Consider the following 15,131-nt stretch of genomic DNA (forward strand, 5'->3'; position numbering starts at 1 on the left):
CTGCTTTCCATAGTGAAGCCCAGCCCTGGTGAGCCTGGTAGACCTGTGGTTTCCCCCCACACACACCTCTCACATCATCTGTGCCTTAATTCCTGCCCCTGGCTCCCACGACTCTCTGCACTTGCTCTTCTCCGCTGACACGGGCACCACTTCTGTGCCAGCCTGGGGCCACACCTGCTCCTCCTGGGTCCTTCCTAGCTCCTTGTACTGCAGGGACATCTGTCTTCTGCACACCCTCCTGAATGGTGTCAACTGGTTCACAGTTACCATACGTATTAACATAATGACTTTGTACTGTCAGTTAACGTTTCAAAATACCCTTTCTAAGTATGTTATAAGCCACGAGCTTAAGGTGGCCAACAATATTTATCATCTTCTGGTGTCACCAAGTTTCAGTCTCTACTTTTATAGACCCCCTCCCCCTCACCACCCTATGCCCCGTGAGTGCGTGCTCAGTCGCATCTGACTCTTTTGCGACCCCATGGACTGGAGCCCACCAGGCTCCTCTGTCCATGGGATTCTCCAGGCAAGAATATTGGAGTGGGTTGCCATTTCCTCCTCCAGGGGATCTTCCCAACCCAGGGATTGAACCCGTGTCTCCTGCGTTGGCAGGCGGATTCTTTACCACTGAGCCACCTGGGAAGCCCCATTTTTAAAGACACTAAAAATCAAAACACCATCTTTTCCTCGAAGTGACTCTCTTCCCCTGGTGCTCTCCGAGCATCCTACACGCGTCTCCACTCCAGCACACACCACTACAGGGGGATTTTATGAATTCAAATCGCCCACCTCCACCTCACTACGTGGAGGGATCTGTGGCCCAACAGATACACAGTCAATACGTGATGATTCGATCACTCACCCCACTGGCAGTCCTGATGGGTTTCGCCTTGAGCTTGGGGACCAAGACCTTCCGATACTGAGGCGGGACTGCGGCGATGATGTCCACCAGGCGGGGCTGCGCCGACAGCCCGTATTTGGCAGCTGTCCTGGTCTTCACCCTGAAAGGAGAGCAGCCAGCATGATCGAGGTTACAATGTTCCAAGGACAAGCTACCAGAAGAATAACCTATAAACCATGTCACCAATTCTCGTGACTCCTGCATCCCCTCACCAGAGACAACAGTGGCTCTAACGCTTGCGACTGTCAGGGAAACAGGAGAAAATTCATGACTTCTTGCTCTCTGGAGTACCAGGGAGAAAGCCAGATGACCAGGGGACGGGGCCCAGGACAGTGACACAGCTGAGGTCTCGCTCATGGTGGTGCTCCGGTGTCAGACGCGACCCCCGCTCAGCTTCCGCCCCACTCACTGCATCTGGGATGAGGCCAGCCCTCTCGTGGGGCCGGCTCAGATCACTGCATTTGGGATGAGGCCAGCCCTCTCGTGGGGCCGGCTCAGATCACTGCATTTGGGACGAGGCCAGCCCTCTCACGGGGCCGGCTCAGCTCAGTGCATCTGGGACGAGGCCAGCCCTCTCGTGGGGCCGGCTCAGCTCACTCTGGGATGGTCAGACACGCACGTGGCCTCTACGGGCACCTCTCTCTGTGTTGTAACAGCCAAAACTGTCTCCAGATGTTGCAAATGTCTTGGGGGTGGGTGGAGGTGTGGGAATAGTCATGACTGGTGGCAAACCATGGTCTCAGGCCAAAAAGCAAAACAACTGAAAGCAAAGCTATGTAGAACCAAACAGGAAATAAAGTATTGGGTTGGCCAAAAAGTTCATTTGGGTTTTTCTGTGAGATGTTACGGAAAAACCCAAACGAACTTAATGGCCACTCCAACATATATTTTATAAAGCATTTAAAATATTTTTCTAATACTAAATATTACGTAAAAAACAGAACAAATACTTTAACAATTATAAAACAATCACTCTTGTAACCACATTCCAAGAAAAAGAACATGATCACCATTTCAGAAGACACCTGTGTGCCTTCCTGACTGTAACCCTATCCACACCCCCCAAAATAACCTTTATCCGAATTAGTTTTCTTCTATAATTGTAGAAGAAAAATTGTTCCTTGTTTTCTTCTATAACTGTACCAACTTTTCTTTTCTTTGTGGCTGCTAGCCAAATCCCATAGTCACTTTAATCCATCGAGAAATACTATGAGGTGTTCAAATCCTTTAAACAAATGTTTACTGAGTTCCTAAAAGGTACAAGAGACTACCTAAGTACCTGGGACGTCAGGAAAAGTATAAGGCAAACAGGCACGCACAAAAATAAGTCTGTGAATAATAAAAACATACGTAATAGAACACACACCCCACCGTGAATGCTTACAGGGCTCAAGCCATGAACTCAGTGTGTGCTGGGGAGATGTTCATGGAAAATGGATACAGAAAAACAGAGGCTTCACAGATGGGAGGGGAGTCTGGGGGAGAATGGATACATGGATACGTATGGCTGAGTACCTTTGCTGTCCTCCTGAAACTATCACAGCACTGTTAACTGGCTATACGCCATTGCAAAATAATAACTTTAAAGGTATATACATTATAACAAAAAAGAAAATTGTTAAGAGAGTAAATCCTGGAAGTTCTCATCACAAGGGAAGAAGAATTTTTTTTTTCTATTCTTTAATTTTATATCAGTATGTGAGGGTGGATGTTCACTAAACTTACTGCACTCATCTCATAATGTGTAGGTTGAATCACCATACTGTGTCTCTTCAACTTAAAACAGTGCTACATGTCAACTGTATCAACAAAACTGGAAGAAGAAAGAAAAAAATAAAAAGGAACGGAAGAGGAAGTTGGTAGTGAACATGGAAGACGGTTATAATGAAGACAGAGGAGGCAAAATTTTGACCCGAATTGAACCCAAGGAAAAAGATTCAAAGGTGACACTAGAGTTTCAAGCCTGGGTGAGGGTTAAAACAATCTGGCAAAGAGGCCATCTGAGTACCAGCTGTGTTTAAGGAAGATCCTAACTTTAGCTCAGTTGTGTCCGACTCTTTGCGACCCCATGAACCGCAGCATGCCAGGCCTCCCTGTCCATCACCAACTCCCAGAGTTCACCCAAACTCGTGTCCATTGAGTCGGTGATGCCATTTAACCATCTCATCCTCTGTCATTCTTCTCCTCCTGCCTTCAATCTTTCCCAACATCAGGGTCTTTTCAAATGAGTCAGCTCTTCGCATCAGGTGGCCAAAGTACTGGAGTTTCAGCTTCAACATCAGTTCTTCCAATGAATACCCAGGACTGATTTCCTTTAGGATGGACTGGTTGGATCTCCTTGCAGTCCAAGGGACTCTCAAGCGTCTTCTCCAACACCACAGTTCTTTATAGTCCAACTTTCACATCCATCCATGACTACTGGAAAAACCATAGCCTTGACTAGACAGACCTTTGTTGACAAAATAATGTCTCTGCTTTTTAATATGCCATCTAGGTTGGTCATAACTTTCCTTCCAAGGAGTAAGCATCTTTTAATTTCATGGCTGCAATCACTATCCACAGTGATTTTAGAGTCCAAAAAAAATAAAGTCAGCCACTGTTTCCACTGTTTCCCCACCTAGCTTTAGATGTGCTAAATTAAAGAGAATGACAAAAATATATAAGACATAGAAATGTTCACGAGAAACAAAAGATTTGTATAAATATGGTACAGCCAACAAAAAAATAGGTGAAAAAAATCAAACACATGGTAGAAAAATCAATAAAATATAATGTCTCCATAGTAAAAAAGAGTATTGATTTCTTTAGCCAATGTTTATTAAGCACAATGCCCCAAAGAAAGGGTACAACATATTTTTTCTAGACAGGGTCTAGAGAAACGTCATGTGCATACTGACTAGACCACTGATGACCTGGGGATGGGGGAGCAGATCACTAGAGCAGATCTGTAAACAGTGGATAAACAGACACAGGGAGGAGAGATCACTCTTATTTGATGATGCAGCCAAGTCCAAGCTGAACTTGACTGTGGAGAGGAAGTGGATGGACGTGTCCAGGAGGTTCTGAAGCGGGGAAGGGCTGGATGACCTCAAAAGGCCCAAAGAGAGGGTCTTCCTGGGAGCCAGCTACCCCCTCCTCTGGACAGAGGAGGGACAGGAACGAGAGGCAGGATGTGAAGTGAGATGGACAGAAGGACAGACCGTGGGCTCTGGAGACAGACGGTCTGATTCCAAATCTCAGCTCTGCCAACTGCCAGTTATTCACTCTCGGAAAAATTATGTAACCTTCTCTGTCTTGGGGGACCCATCTGTCCAGTGAGGTAAGTACTGACCTCAGACAGTGTTTGACAGGATCAGCTGGGCTAATACGTACAGTGTACTACTAACAGTGACCTGACTATGGTTAAGTGCCCAAGAAATGTTAGAAGCTGCTAGTAATATTAGGCTCTGAGGCAATTTTGCCATAAATAACCAACAGGGCAGGGCAGAAAACTAAATTCTCAATTAAAACATGAAACACGAGATAGAACCAGTAGTATTTGATAATCACATGCATGAAAGAGATCTATTAATACTTCCAAAGAAGAAGATTACCTTTTTTCTATAGATCCACTTACTTATTTTTTAGATTTTTTGGGGAATGTGGACCATTTTTAAAGTCTTTATTGAATGTTTGTTACAACAACAAACAAACAATTGTTTGTTTGAATGTTTGTTACAACATTGCTTTTATGTTTTTGGTTTTTTTTTGGCCCTGAGGCATGTGAGATTCCAGCTCCTTGACCAGGGATCAAACCCACACCCCCCACCTTGGAAGGCCAAGTCTTAACCACTGGACCACCACGGAAGTCCCTCCACTTACTTATTTAGATCGATGTCTTTTCCCTGTTCATGAGCTTCAATTAGCTGTTTAATAACATCTCCTATGGTCAGCATCATTAGCTGAGCAGGGCTGAGGTCTCCTGGAAAGATAATATTTGACCATGTAAAAAGTCACATTATTCAGTAAACGTTTTCGTATTTACTAGCAGTTTTCCTTCCAAAATCATTCCCATCATGCTGAAGTAATAGCTCAAGTTTACCAGACAGTGAACTTTTATTGTTTACAATTTGGCCATGTATCTTATACGTTTAATTTAAAAACAAGCCTGACTTCACCTCCATATGGGAAGAGTTCACTCTAGAAGCACATACACGAGGAGCAGGGACAAGCAGGAAGGAAAAGAACCTAATTACACAGGAAAGGACCAAAGTAGTCAAAACAGCTTCCCTTCATCTCCAGATTTTTAATTACGTTTAGATGCTTTATTTCATTTGATTCTCAGAAGAAAGTGAGGTGGATGGAACAAGAATCTCTGCCTGTCCCATAAAAATGTTACCAAGGGGTGAAGCTGAAACTCAAACCCAGGGGTCGCCAGAAGCAGAATTACACAGCAGTGTAGTACTATTTTGAAACACAAAGGCAGGGGTCAGTCTATACTTGCCTAGGGACCTTAATGCATCCCCAAGATTCAGTCTGAACAGCACTGCAACCTTCTCCTGGCAAATGAGGCCATCCTTCTCTCATAAGAGGCAACAGCAGAAGCTGACATGGCATGACCCACCCCTTGCCTGCAAATACACTTGCCTGGTTCAGGGATGGGCACCTACTCAGGAGGGGGCCAATCTGAGCTCTTTTACTCAAGGCAAAAAAACACCAGTCCCTGTCCAGTGGTAAAAGCTGTGAGATTTCAGCTCAGGAGCTGCTAGCAAGCACACTTCCTGCCTGCAGAGCAAGCTGATGCCTAAAGATAACGACATCATCAGAGAGATCATCAGACCAGAGCGCCACGGCCCCACGTTTACCTGATCTCAACTGACACCTCACGACAACACTGGAAGGTGGGCACTGCTTCCCCATTTCACAGATGTGAGTAATTAAGGCAAGTTAAGACATCATTGTAAATGACATGGTTAAGACTCAAATTCAGGTCTTTCCCTCACAACTTACATGCTTTTTCTCACTGTGCCAAGCCACCTCTAATTTCCTGAGACACAGCTCCCATAAACAATTTGAGAGAAGTCCATCTATAATCAGAGGCTAACGCTTTCTAAACCATGTAACTCGGCCCTTTAGTATTCTACAGAGGTGCCCAAGGGGCCACGTAACAGACAGGGCTGGTGGTAAGGAAGGTGAAGTGGGGGTGGGGGCAGAGGGAAGGTCTCTTTCCCCATTTCAACCCAAGCAGCTTCACTTCTATCTGTTTATATACTGAAGTTCTGCATAAGAATTTATCTGGAGGGAAAAGGGGGCTTCAGGTGATAAAAAAAAGTACAGGCAGACCTCATGCAGTTTGGTTCCAGACGACCACAAAAAAGGGCATACTACAATAAAGTACGTCACACGAATATTCTGGCTTCCCAGTGCATATACAAGTTACGTTTACAATGTACTATAGTCTGCTGAGTGTGCAATAGCATTATGCCTTAAATAAATGAGACACAAGCTCTGGGTGGCTTCTTCTGGCATGGGTGTGCGTGCTAAGACACCTCAATCCTGTCCAATTCTTTGTGACCCCATGGACTGTAGCCTGGTCTGTCCATGGGATTTCCCAGGCAAGAATAGTGGAGTGGGTTGCCATGCCCTCCTCCAGGGGATCTTCCCCACCCAGGGATCAAGCCCTTGTCTCTTATGTCTCCTAGCACTGGCAGGCAGGTTCTTTACCGCTAGCGCCACAGGACACTCTAATTTACAAAGAGAAGAGAAATTTCCCCAAGTCTCCCTGCTAAAGAATCCTCCTGCAATGCATAAGCTGCAGGAGACCCGGGTTCAATCCCTGGGTTGGGAAGATCCTCTGGAGAAGGAAATGGCAACACACGCAGTATACGTGCCTGGAGAACCCTAGGCACAAAGGAACCTGGCGGGCTACCTTCCGTGGGGTCGCAGAGAGTCAGACACGACAGAAGGGACTTAGCATGCACGCGGCTTACCTTAGAAACAAGAGTGAGGCATGGGAAAGTGCTGCCGCCTTGTGGACACATCCCGCAATTGCAACCTTCAACCTACAGGCAGATTCTTTACCACTGATCCACTTGGGAAACCCCAAAATTATTGCTTCCAGGCACTCAATGTTCATAAAGGCTACGTGTGCGCTCAGCTGCCCAGCTGTATCTGACTTTTTGCTAGCCCATGGACTGTAGCCCGCCAGGCTCCTCCGTCTATGGGATTTCACAAGCGAAAATACTGGAGTGGGTTGCCATTTCCTCCTCCACAAGATCTTCCCGACACAGGAACTGAACCCAAGTCTCTTATGTCTCTTAGCATTGGCAGGCAGGTTCTTAACCACTAGCGCTACACAGCATTCTAGTTTACAAGGAGAGAACAGGGATTTCCCCAAGCCTCCCCGCTGGCTCAGCGATAAAGAAATCCCCCTGAAATGCAGAAGCTGCAGGAGACCCAGGTTCGATCCCTGGGTGGGAAAGATCCTCTGGAGGAGGAAATGGCAACCCACTTCAGTATACTTGCCTGGAGAGCCCCATGGGCAGAGAAACCTGGCGGGCTACCTTCCGTGGGGTCGCAGAGTCAGACACTGCTGCAGCGACTTAGCATGCACGCTGCTTACCTTAGTAACAGGAGTGAGGCATGAAAAAGTGCTGCCGCCTTGTGGACACATCCCGCAATAGCAACCTTCAACCTACAGGCAGATTCTTCACCCCCGAGTCACCTGCGAAACCCCAAAACCTATTGCTTATGGGGACTTAATAGTCACAAGGACTACGTGTGTGCTCAGTTGCTCAGCTGTATCTGACTTTTTGCTAGCCCATGGACTGTACCCCGCCAGGCTCCTCTGTCCATGACATTTCTCAGGCAAGAATACTGGAGTGGGTTGCCATTTCCTCCTCCAAGGGATCTTCCCGACCCAGGGATCAAACCCAAGTCTCCCTCACTGCAGGCGGATTCTTTACTAGCTGAGCTACCATCTGAGCCTTCAGCAAATATACTCTTTTTACTGGTGTTGAGTTTTGCCTCGATGTTGAAAGCTGCCAACTGCTCAGGGTGGTGGATGCTGAAGTCTGGGGCGGCTGTGGAAATCTCTTAAAACAGGACAAGACTGAAAGTTTGCTGCATGCCCTGACTCTTCCTTTCATGAACAACTTCTCTGTGCATGCAATGCTGTTTGGTGGCATTTTACCCACGGTAGAAGTTCTTTCAAAACTGGAGTTGATCACCTCAAACCCTGCTGCTGCTTTCTCAAATAAGTTTAATATTCTAAAGCTTTTATTGTAATTTCAACAACCTTCACAGCATCTTCACCAGGAGCAGATTCTGTCTAAACAAACCAGTTTCTCTGCTCACCCACGAGAGGAAACTCCTCATCCATTAAAGTTTTATCATGACAGTGAAGCAATTCAGTCACATCTTCAGGCTCCACTTCTAGTTCTCCTGCTGTTTCCACCACATCTGCAGGGACTTCCTCCACTGACGTCTTGAATTCCTCAAAGTCATCATGAGAGGTGGAAGCAACTTCTTCCAAACTCCTATTAGCTTTTTTTTTTTAACCTCTTCCCATGAATCACAAATGATTTTAATCGCACCGAGGATGGTGAATCCTTTCCAGGTTTTCAGCTGACTTTGCCCAGGTCCATCAGAGGAATCACTAGCTATGGCAGTTATAGCCTACATGGATTTCTTAAATAATAAGACTTGAAAGTTGAAATGACTCCTGGATGAGAATGTGCAATGGATGCTGTGTGAGCAGGGATGAAAACACTAATCTCATACATCTCCACCAGAGTGCGTGGGTGACTAGGTACATCGACAATGAGCAGTGATACTTTAAAGGGCTCTGCTCTCAACAGTGGGCATAAAATATCAGTAAGCCATGTTGTAAACAGGTGTGCTGTTTATCCACACGTTGTTCCATTTACAGAGCACAGGCAGAGTAGATTTAGCATAATTCCGAACGGTAAATGAGCATTTTGCTATTGTTCAGCCACCAACTTGTATCCTACTCTTTTGAAACCCAATGGACTGTAGCCCACCAGGCTCATCTGTCCGTGGGATTTCCCAGGCAACAATAGTGGAGTGGGTTGCCATTTCCTTCTCCAGGGGATCTTCCCGACTCAGGGACCAAACCCACGTCTCCTGCATTGGCAGGCGGGTTCTTTATCACGGAGCCAGCAGACCAGCTGCACTGTGATGTGAAAGTCGCTCAGTTGTGTCCGATTCTTTGTGACCCCACGAACTATATAGCTCATGGAATTGTCTAGGCTAGATTACTGTAATGGGTAGCCTTTCCCTTCTTCAGGGGATCTTCCCAGCCCAGGGAGGGAACCCAGGTGTCCCGCATTGCAGGCGGATTCTTTACCAGCTGAGCCACAAGACTCATCCTGCCCTGTGACGCTCTCAAGCCAGGCACTGACCTCTCCTCTCTAGCTACGAAAGTCCCGGTGGCTTCTTCTTCCAACAGAAGCCTGTTCTGTCTACACTGAAAATCTGTTGTTTAGCACAGCCATCTTCATGAATTATCTGAGCTAGATCTTCTGGATAACTTGCTGCTCTGCTCTTGATGCTGTAGAGATGACTTCCTTAAACTTCATGAAGTCGACCTCTGCTAGCTTCAAACCTTTCTTCTGCAGTTTCCTCACCTCTCAGCCCTCACAGAATTAGAGTTAGGGCCCTGTCTTAGGTTAGGCTTGGGCTTAAGGGAATGCCGTGGCTGGTTGATCCATGCACATCCCAAAACCTTCTCCATATCAGCAATAAGGCTGGTTTGTTTCCTTATCATTCATGAGTTCAGTAGAATATCATTTTCAAATTCCTTCAAGAACTTTCCCTTTGCATTCACACCTTGGCTGTTTAGTTAGCACTCAGTTTATCTCAGTTTTCAATGGGCCTTCCTCACTAAGCTTAATCATTTTCGGCTATTAATTTAAAGTGAAAGATGTATGACCCTGCCTTTTATTAATACCTGAACCCTTAAAGGCTGTTGTAGGGTTACTAACTGGCCTAATTCAGTAGCATTATATCAGTCCTCATTGAGGCCCGAGGAGAGGGATGCAGATGGGGGAATGGCCAACAGGCGGAGCAGTCAGAATATATCATTTATTGATTAAGCTTGTCATCTTACGTGGCAGTTTGTGGGACCCCAAGACAATTACAAAAGTAGTATCAATGATCACTGATCACAGAGCACCATAACACACAGAGAGATAGTGGAAAAGTCTGAAATCCTGTGGGAATTACCAGAACATGACTGAGACAGGAACTCAGCAAATGCTGTTGGCAATAGGGCAGGACAGACTTGCTCAACATAGAGTTGTTACAAACCTTCAATTTGTAACAATAAATAAATAAAACACAGTATTTAGAAACATTTGGACAACTCTTCAGTGTATCGAAAATTATCTAGAGAAGTAAATTAGTAAGAAAAGTCTTTATGGAGGAAATTAGAGAGATCCTTAGAGAAAGGGCAGGGTTTGGACAAGCAAAACAGAGGGCAATGCAGAAGGAACAATGTCAGGTACAGGAATTACAATCACGTTTATGTGAAAGAGTGCTGCCAAAGTGGCATAGAGCCTTTCTGACAGGGTTGGGTAAAATCAGATTACAGGGTACACTGGCTACTCCACAAAAGATGCATTACACAGTGGAGAATTATATGTTCTCAAGTTTGGGAGTAAAAAGATCAAAGCAGTGCTTAAAGAAAATAAGTACAAAAAAAAAAGAAAGAAAATAAGTACAGCTTGATCCTTGAACACTGGCTTGAACTGTGTGTGTCCACTTATATGCGGTTTTCTCTTCCAATAAATACAGTACCTATATTTTTCAGATCCTTAAATTAACTAAGTGTGGGAAAAAGTTTTTGTTTGATTAGCGACCACAATATGTGGAAACAAAAGAACTAGGATTTGAGTCTTAATCCTATCCAAACTGTGTGAGTTTACTGCCCCTGGGTCAATTTTTTGCTTTTGAGGCAGAGATAGCAGTATTTGGATTTTCAACTAAATGGTGGTGGGGGCAGTGCCTCCAATCCGAGTTGTTCAAGGGTCAACTGTATACAAAATATACTAGAGAAAATGAGGATACAAAAAACCATTCAGAAGATGAAAGAATACACATAATCTGCATACTAAGTAAAAGGCTCTTGAAAGGCAACTTTGTTTAAAAAAAAAACACAGAAGATTTAAAGCAGAACACTTGGATGACAGACTCAGTCCCAGCTCCCAAATCCTACTGGCTGTGTTGTAATGGGAAGATCAATGCCTTCTGAGCTCCCTTTTCCTTGTTGGCAAAATCGGGATAATGCATACACATTTCACAAGACCAGTGCAAGAACCAAGTGAAATAATGTACATGTGAAAGTCTATTATTCGAATATTAGTTCTTCAATGAAGGTGGGTTAGAGGAATGGTGGCTAGAATGAGGAATAAACTATTGCAAGAGGCAATTTCTGTAAGAACTAGCAGGGCTTGGTGATAGATGAAATTAAAAGTAAAGCTGTCTGGCCTTTAGAGGAGCAAGTTAGAGGGAGAAGATGACTGACTAATTAGGGGCAAGCAGTCTTTGAGCCCACAAAGCAACTGAGGGTAATTTGGATACTTGGAGCACCTGATGCCGAGAGGCATGGTAATCAAGGACAGTCTTTTTTGTTTGTTTGTTTGGGGGATTCGTAGAGACAGCCTGACCAACCAATTCGGTTCTACTTCCTAAATATAATTTTGGGCTAGGAAAGTTACTTAATTCTTTTAATCTCAGCTTCTTCATTTGTAATTTGGAGATGATACCGACTTAAGAATTATTAGCAAAAGCTCAATAAACGGTAGCTACGGTTATCATAACCATCATTACTATTAGACCGACTTCTCAAAAGAGTTTACAGAGATAACACTACAACCTGCGAGAAAATACTTGAAATTTGACTCTATCCAGTTGAAAAACTCAAGATGAAATCACCCCACGCTAACTCAGGAGGTAGTACAAATGGGAATAACTGCCTAATTGCCCCACAGACTCCAAAAATAACTCGGTGTTTTTCTTTCCTTTTTAAAAAAACATTTAGAACTTTAAAACAATCTCAAATCAAAAGGGACGTGAAATGTGTAGTAAAATCTTAGCAAATTATGAGTTCGAGACCGTGTTAAATCCATCGATCACGTTAATTTCTTGGAATAGAGCTTTTCTTATCATTCATGCAAAAGACACCAAGTGATGGCCAAAAAGGAATAAGGACAGGCTGGTTTAAAAAGCACGGTAGCAGGAACAGAGTTCACAAACTGACCACAGGTGGTGGGGAGACGCAGGCAGCAGATTCCCGCGGGAAAAGCCGACCTCAGAATCTGATGGCCCGGGTTCGCCCCTTCCCTGCCACCACCCGTCCCCTCTCCCTGTCCCACCTTTGCGCTTCTGCCTCATCTCTCCGCTGTCGTAGCAGCCGCCACCCCTGAAAATGTAGAGATCTACTCGGACCACGGGGGAAATTGACAGCCACAAAGCAACCCTGTCCTGTCGTAAAACGACGGAAATATATCGTAAAGCTGCCCCGAGAAGACCACGAGTGCAAGGGTCCGCCCCGCCTTCCTGCGGCGGCACCCGGAGGCCCTGGGAGACGGGGTAGAGCTACTGAGGCCATTCAGCCGGGGCTCAAAGGGCTGTAGGATGCTTGCGTCCGAACGCCACCGCAGCTCTGGCGTTAGAAACCTTGACCTGAGCAGTATAGCGACCGGACAGAGCTTATGGACAGAGGCCGCGCCAGGGAGCCACAAGAGGGTGGATGTGGATGGGGTCTAAATAAGGTGGAGGAGCCTAGCATGCGTTAGTTAGTTCCGCGGGAATGTGAGGGGGGACAGAGCGATGACGAGCCCGCCAGTGTGGAGGAGACTAGAGCCTGGAAGAGACCATGCAGCGGTCAAGTAACGCTGTGAGGTCCAGACTGCGACGCCAGTTGATCACTCTGGGCTCAGGTAAATGGGAAGTATCAATAACCGTCATGAAAGTTCTGGATTTCTCCAGAAAGACCCACACGCGGACAGCTTTGTAGAGTTTGGAGGCAGGACCTGGGATCATGGTCTGAAACCCATCCATGATCTCCTTTATTCATAGACCAGAAATTAAGAACCCCTCTTATTCTGCCAGGACTCCCCAGGTGGAACATTGGTAAAAGAACCTGCCTCCCAGTGCAGGAGATGTAGGAGACCCGGGTTAGATTCTTGGGTCAGGAGGGTCCCCTGGAGGAAGAAATGGCTCCAGTGTCCTTGCCTGGAACATCCCATGGACAGAGGAGCCTGGCGGCCCAGTCTACAGGGAAAGGTGCGGGGGGGGGGGGGGGGGGGCGGGGGTTGGTTTGCAGAGAATCGGAGGCGACTTGAGCATGCAGGCGTGCAATGATTGGGACTTACCTGGTGGTCCAGCGGCTAAAGACTCCGTGCTCCCAATGCACGGGGCTGAGGTTCCATGCCTAGTCTGGGAACTAGATCCCACATACTGCAACTAGGAGTTCATCCACTCCAGTTAAAGATCTCTCAGGTAGCGACTAAAAGACCCTGCACGCTGTAGCTAAGACCTGGCACAGCCAAATAAATACATAAATTTAAAAAAGAAAGAACCCTCTTATTAACACATGAAGACAGGAATAGGTGCTGCTTCCAATTCCTTACTTTGCACTAGAATTGAGATAACTCCAAGTCTTTGGCCTCACCATGACACTTCCTGGTCAGTTTTTCTGACTGTCCATCAGGACAAATTCAGTAATATGTGTTTGTCCTTATTGTCATCCTAGTACCGAGTGACTTAAGTTAGCTACCTAGAAAGTCTTCTAGGACCCTCCAAGAAAAACTTAGTTTTTCTTCTAATTTTTCTCAATCCTCCTGTATATCTTCTCAAAATATAGGTATTCCACGAGGGTCGCTTCTTAAAATTGTCTCCCCCAAAGTGATCCCCAGAGTACCAAAGCTTTAAATACCATCTGTTCCCATGTTTGAAGTCCAGCCCCAGCTTCTCCCCTACTTGACACTATGTTAGGTCTGTGTGTGTAATGTGTATCAGAAACTTAACATGTCTCCAAAGGAACTACACTTTTACTCCAACTCTGCCCTTTCCCCAGTCTTCCTTATCTGAAGATACCATCCTCTACCTCATCACTTTTTAGCCTCACACAAGAGAAAGAGATTTTAAATTATAAATGAGAATGCAATATTTGAGCTAATATTTGATATGCAGATATCTGGGGGAAGAGTCTTTCAAATAGAGGGGAAACCTAGCAAATAAAGGTCCGAGGGTGAGAAGACCCCTGGTGTGTTCATAGAAAGCAAGGAGGCAGCTGGCATTTGAGCAGTGAGTGAGGTGAAGTGTAACAGAGGTCAGAGAAGTGATGGGGTGAGGTGGGGTGGGGGACACTGCAGCTCATGTAAGACCTTGTAGGCCAGCATATAGCCTTTGCCTTTTACTCTCAGTCACGTGGAGTGCCACTGGAGAGCTTTTTAGCAGAGCTATAATCTAATTTATAATTTAAAATTACCTCTGGCCTTCCCTGGTGGTTGAGTGGCTAAGAATCCTGACAATGCAGGGGACACAGGTTCTATCTCTGGGCCGGGAAGATTCCACATGTCATGGGGCAACTAAATCCATCCACCACAACTCTGAGCCCACGCTCCGCAATGAGAAGACTGCTCGCGGCAACACAGAGAAGCCCCTGCTCACCGCAACTAGAGAAAACCTGTGTGCGGCAACAAAGACCCAGTGCAGCAAAAAATAGATGAATAAAAAAACTTTTTAAGTCTATTTGTTGTGTTGAGAATGGATTGTAGGGAGAAGGTGTAGAAGTGGGGAGATCAGTTAGGTGGCTATTATTGCATCTATGCCAGGGATTCCCAAATTTTGATGCTCATGAGAATCACCTAGAGAGGGGTGAAAAATCCCAGTGCCCAGGGTCACACCCTGTGCCAATTAAATCAACATATCAAGGGGGTGGCAGCCAGGCATTAGTATTTTTTAAGATTCTTGGGTGATCCCAAAGTGCAGCAGAATTTGGGAACCATTGAACAAGACCAGAGATGATTATGACTTGAGTAGGAGAGGAAGCAGTGGGGGTGGTGAGACATGTTCAGATTCTGAATCTGCTTTAATGGTTTCAGCAAGACTTCCTGATGGCCAGATGTGGAGTGTGGGAGAAAGACAGGCATCAACATCAAGGGTGACATGGAAGGATTTGGATGAGGGACTGGATGTAACTGTCATGAGCTGAACTGGGGAA

At 45.7% G+C, this 15,131-nt stretch overlaps 2 protein-coding genes across 2 annotated transcripts in view; one reads left to right on the plus strand and one right to left on the minus strand.

Annotated features, from left to right (window-relative positions):
- Positions 1-12,379, minus strand: part of ELP3 (elongator acetyltransferase complex subunit 3) — a 120,010-nt gene extending 107,631 nt beyond the window's left edge. Inside the window, exons 1-3 of the mRNA XM_061132971.1 lie at positions 12,277-12,379; positions 4,763-4,862; positions 863-1,001 (exon numbers count right to left, since the gene is read on the minus strand). Of these exons, the coding sequence (XP_060988954.1) occupies positions 863-1,001; positions 4,763-4,862; positions 12,277-12,295 (258 nt within the window). The 5' untranslated portion in view covers positions 12,296-12,379. The remainder of the gene's footprint in view (positions 1-862; positions 1,002-4,762; positions 4,863-12,276) is intronic.
- A 107-nt stretch (positions 12,380-12,486) lies between these two features.
- The window catches only part of NUGGC (nuclear GTPase, germinal center associated), a 54,449-nt gene continuing 51,804 nt past the window's right edge, over positions 12,487-15,131 (plus strand). The window contains exon 1 of the mRNA XM_061132870.1: positions 12,487-12,843. The gene's annotated coding sequence lies outside the window, so the exon portion shown is untranslated. The remainder of the gene's footprint in view (positions 12,844-15,131) is intronic.

This window comes from Dama dama, chromosome 29, assembly GCF_033118175.1.
Source record: "Dama dama isolate Ldn47 chromosome 29, ASM3311817v1, whole genome shotgun sequence".
Lineage (NCBI taxonomy): Eukaryota > Metazoa > Chordata > Mammalia > Artiodactyla > Cervidae > Dama > Dama dama.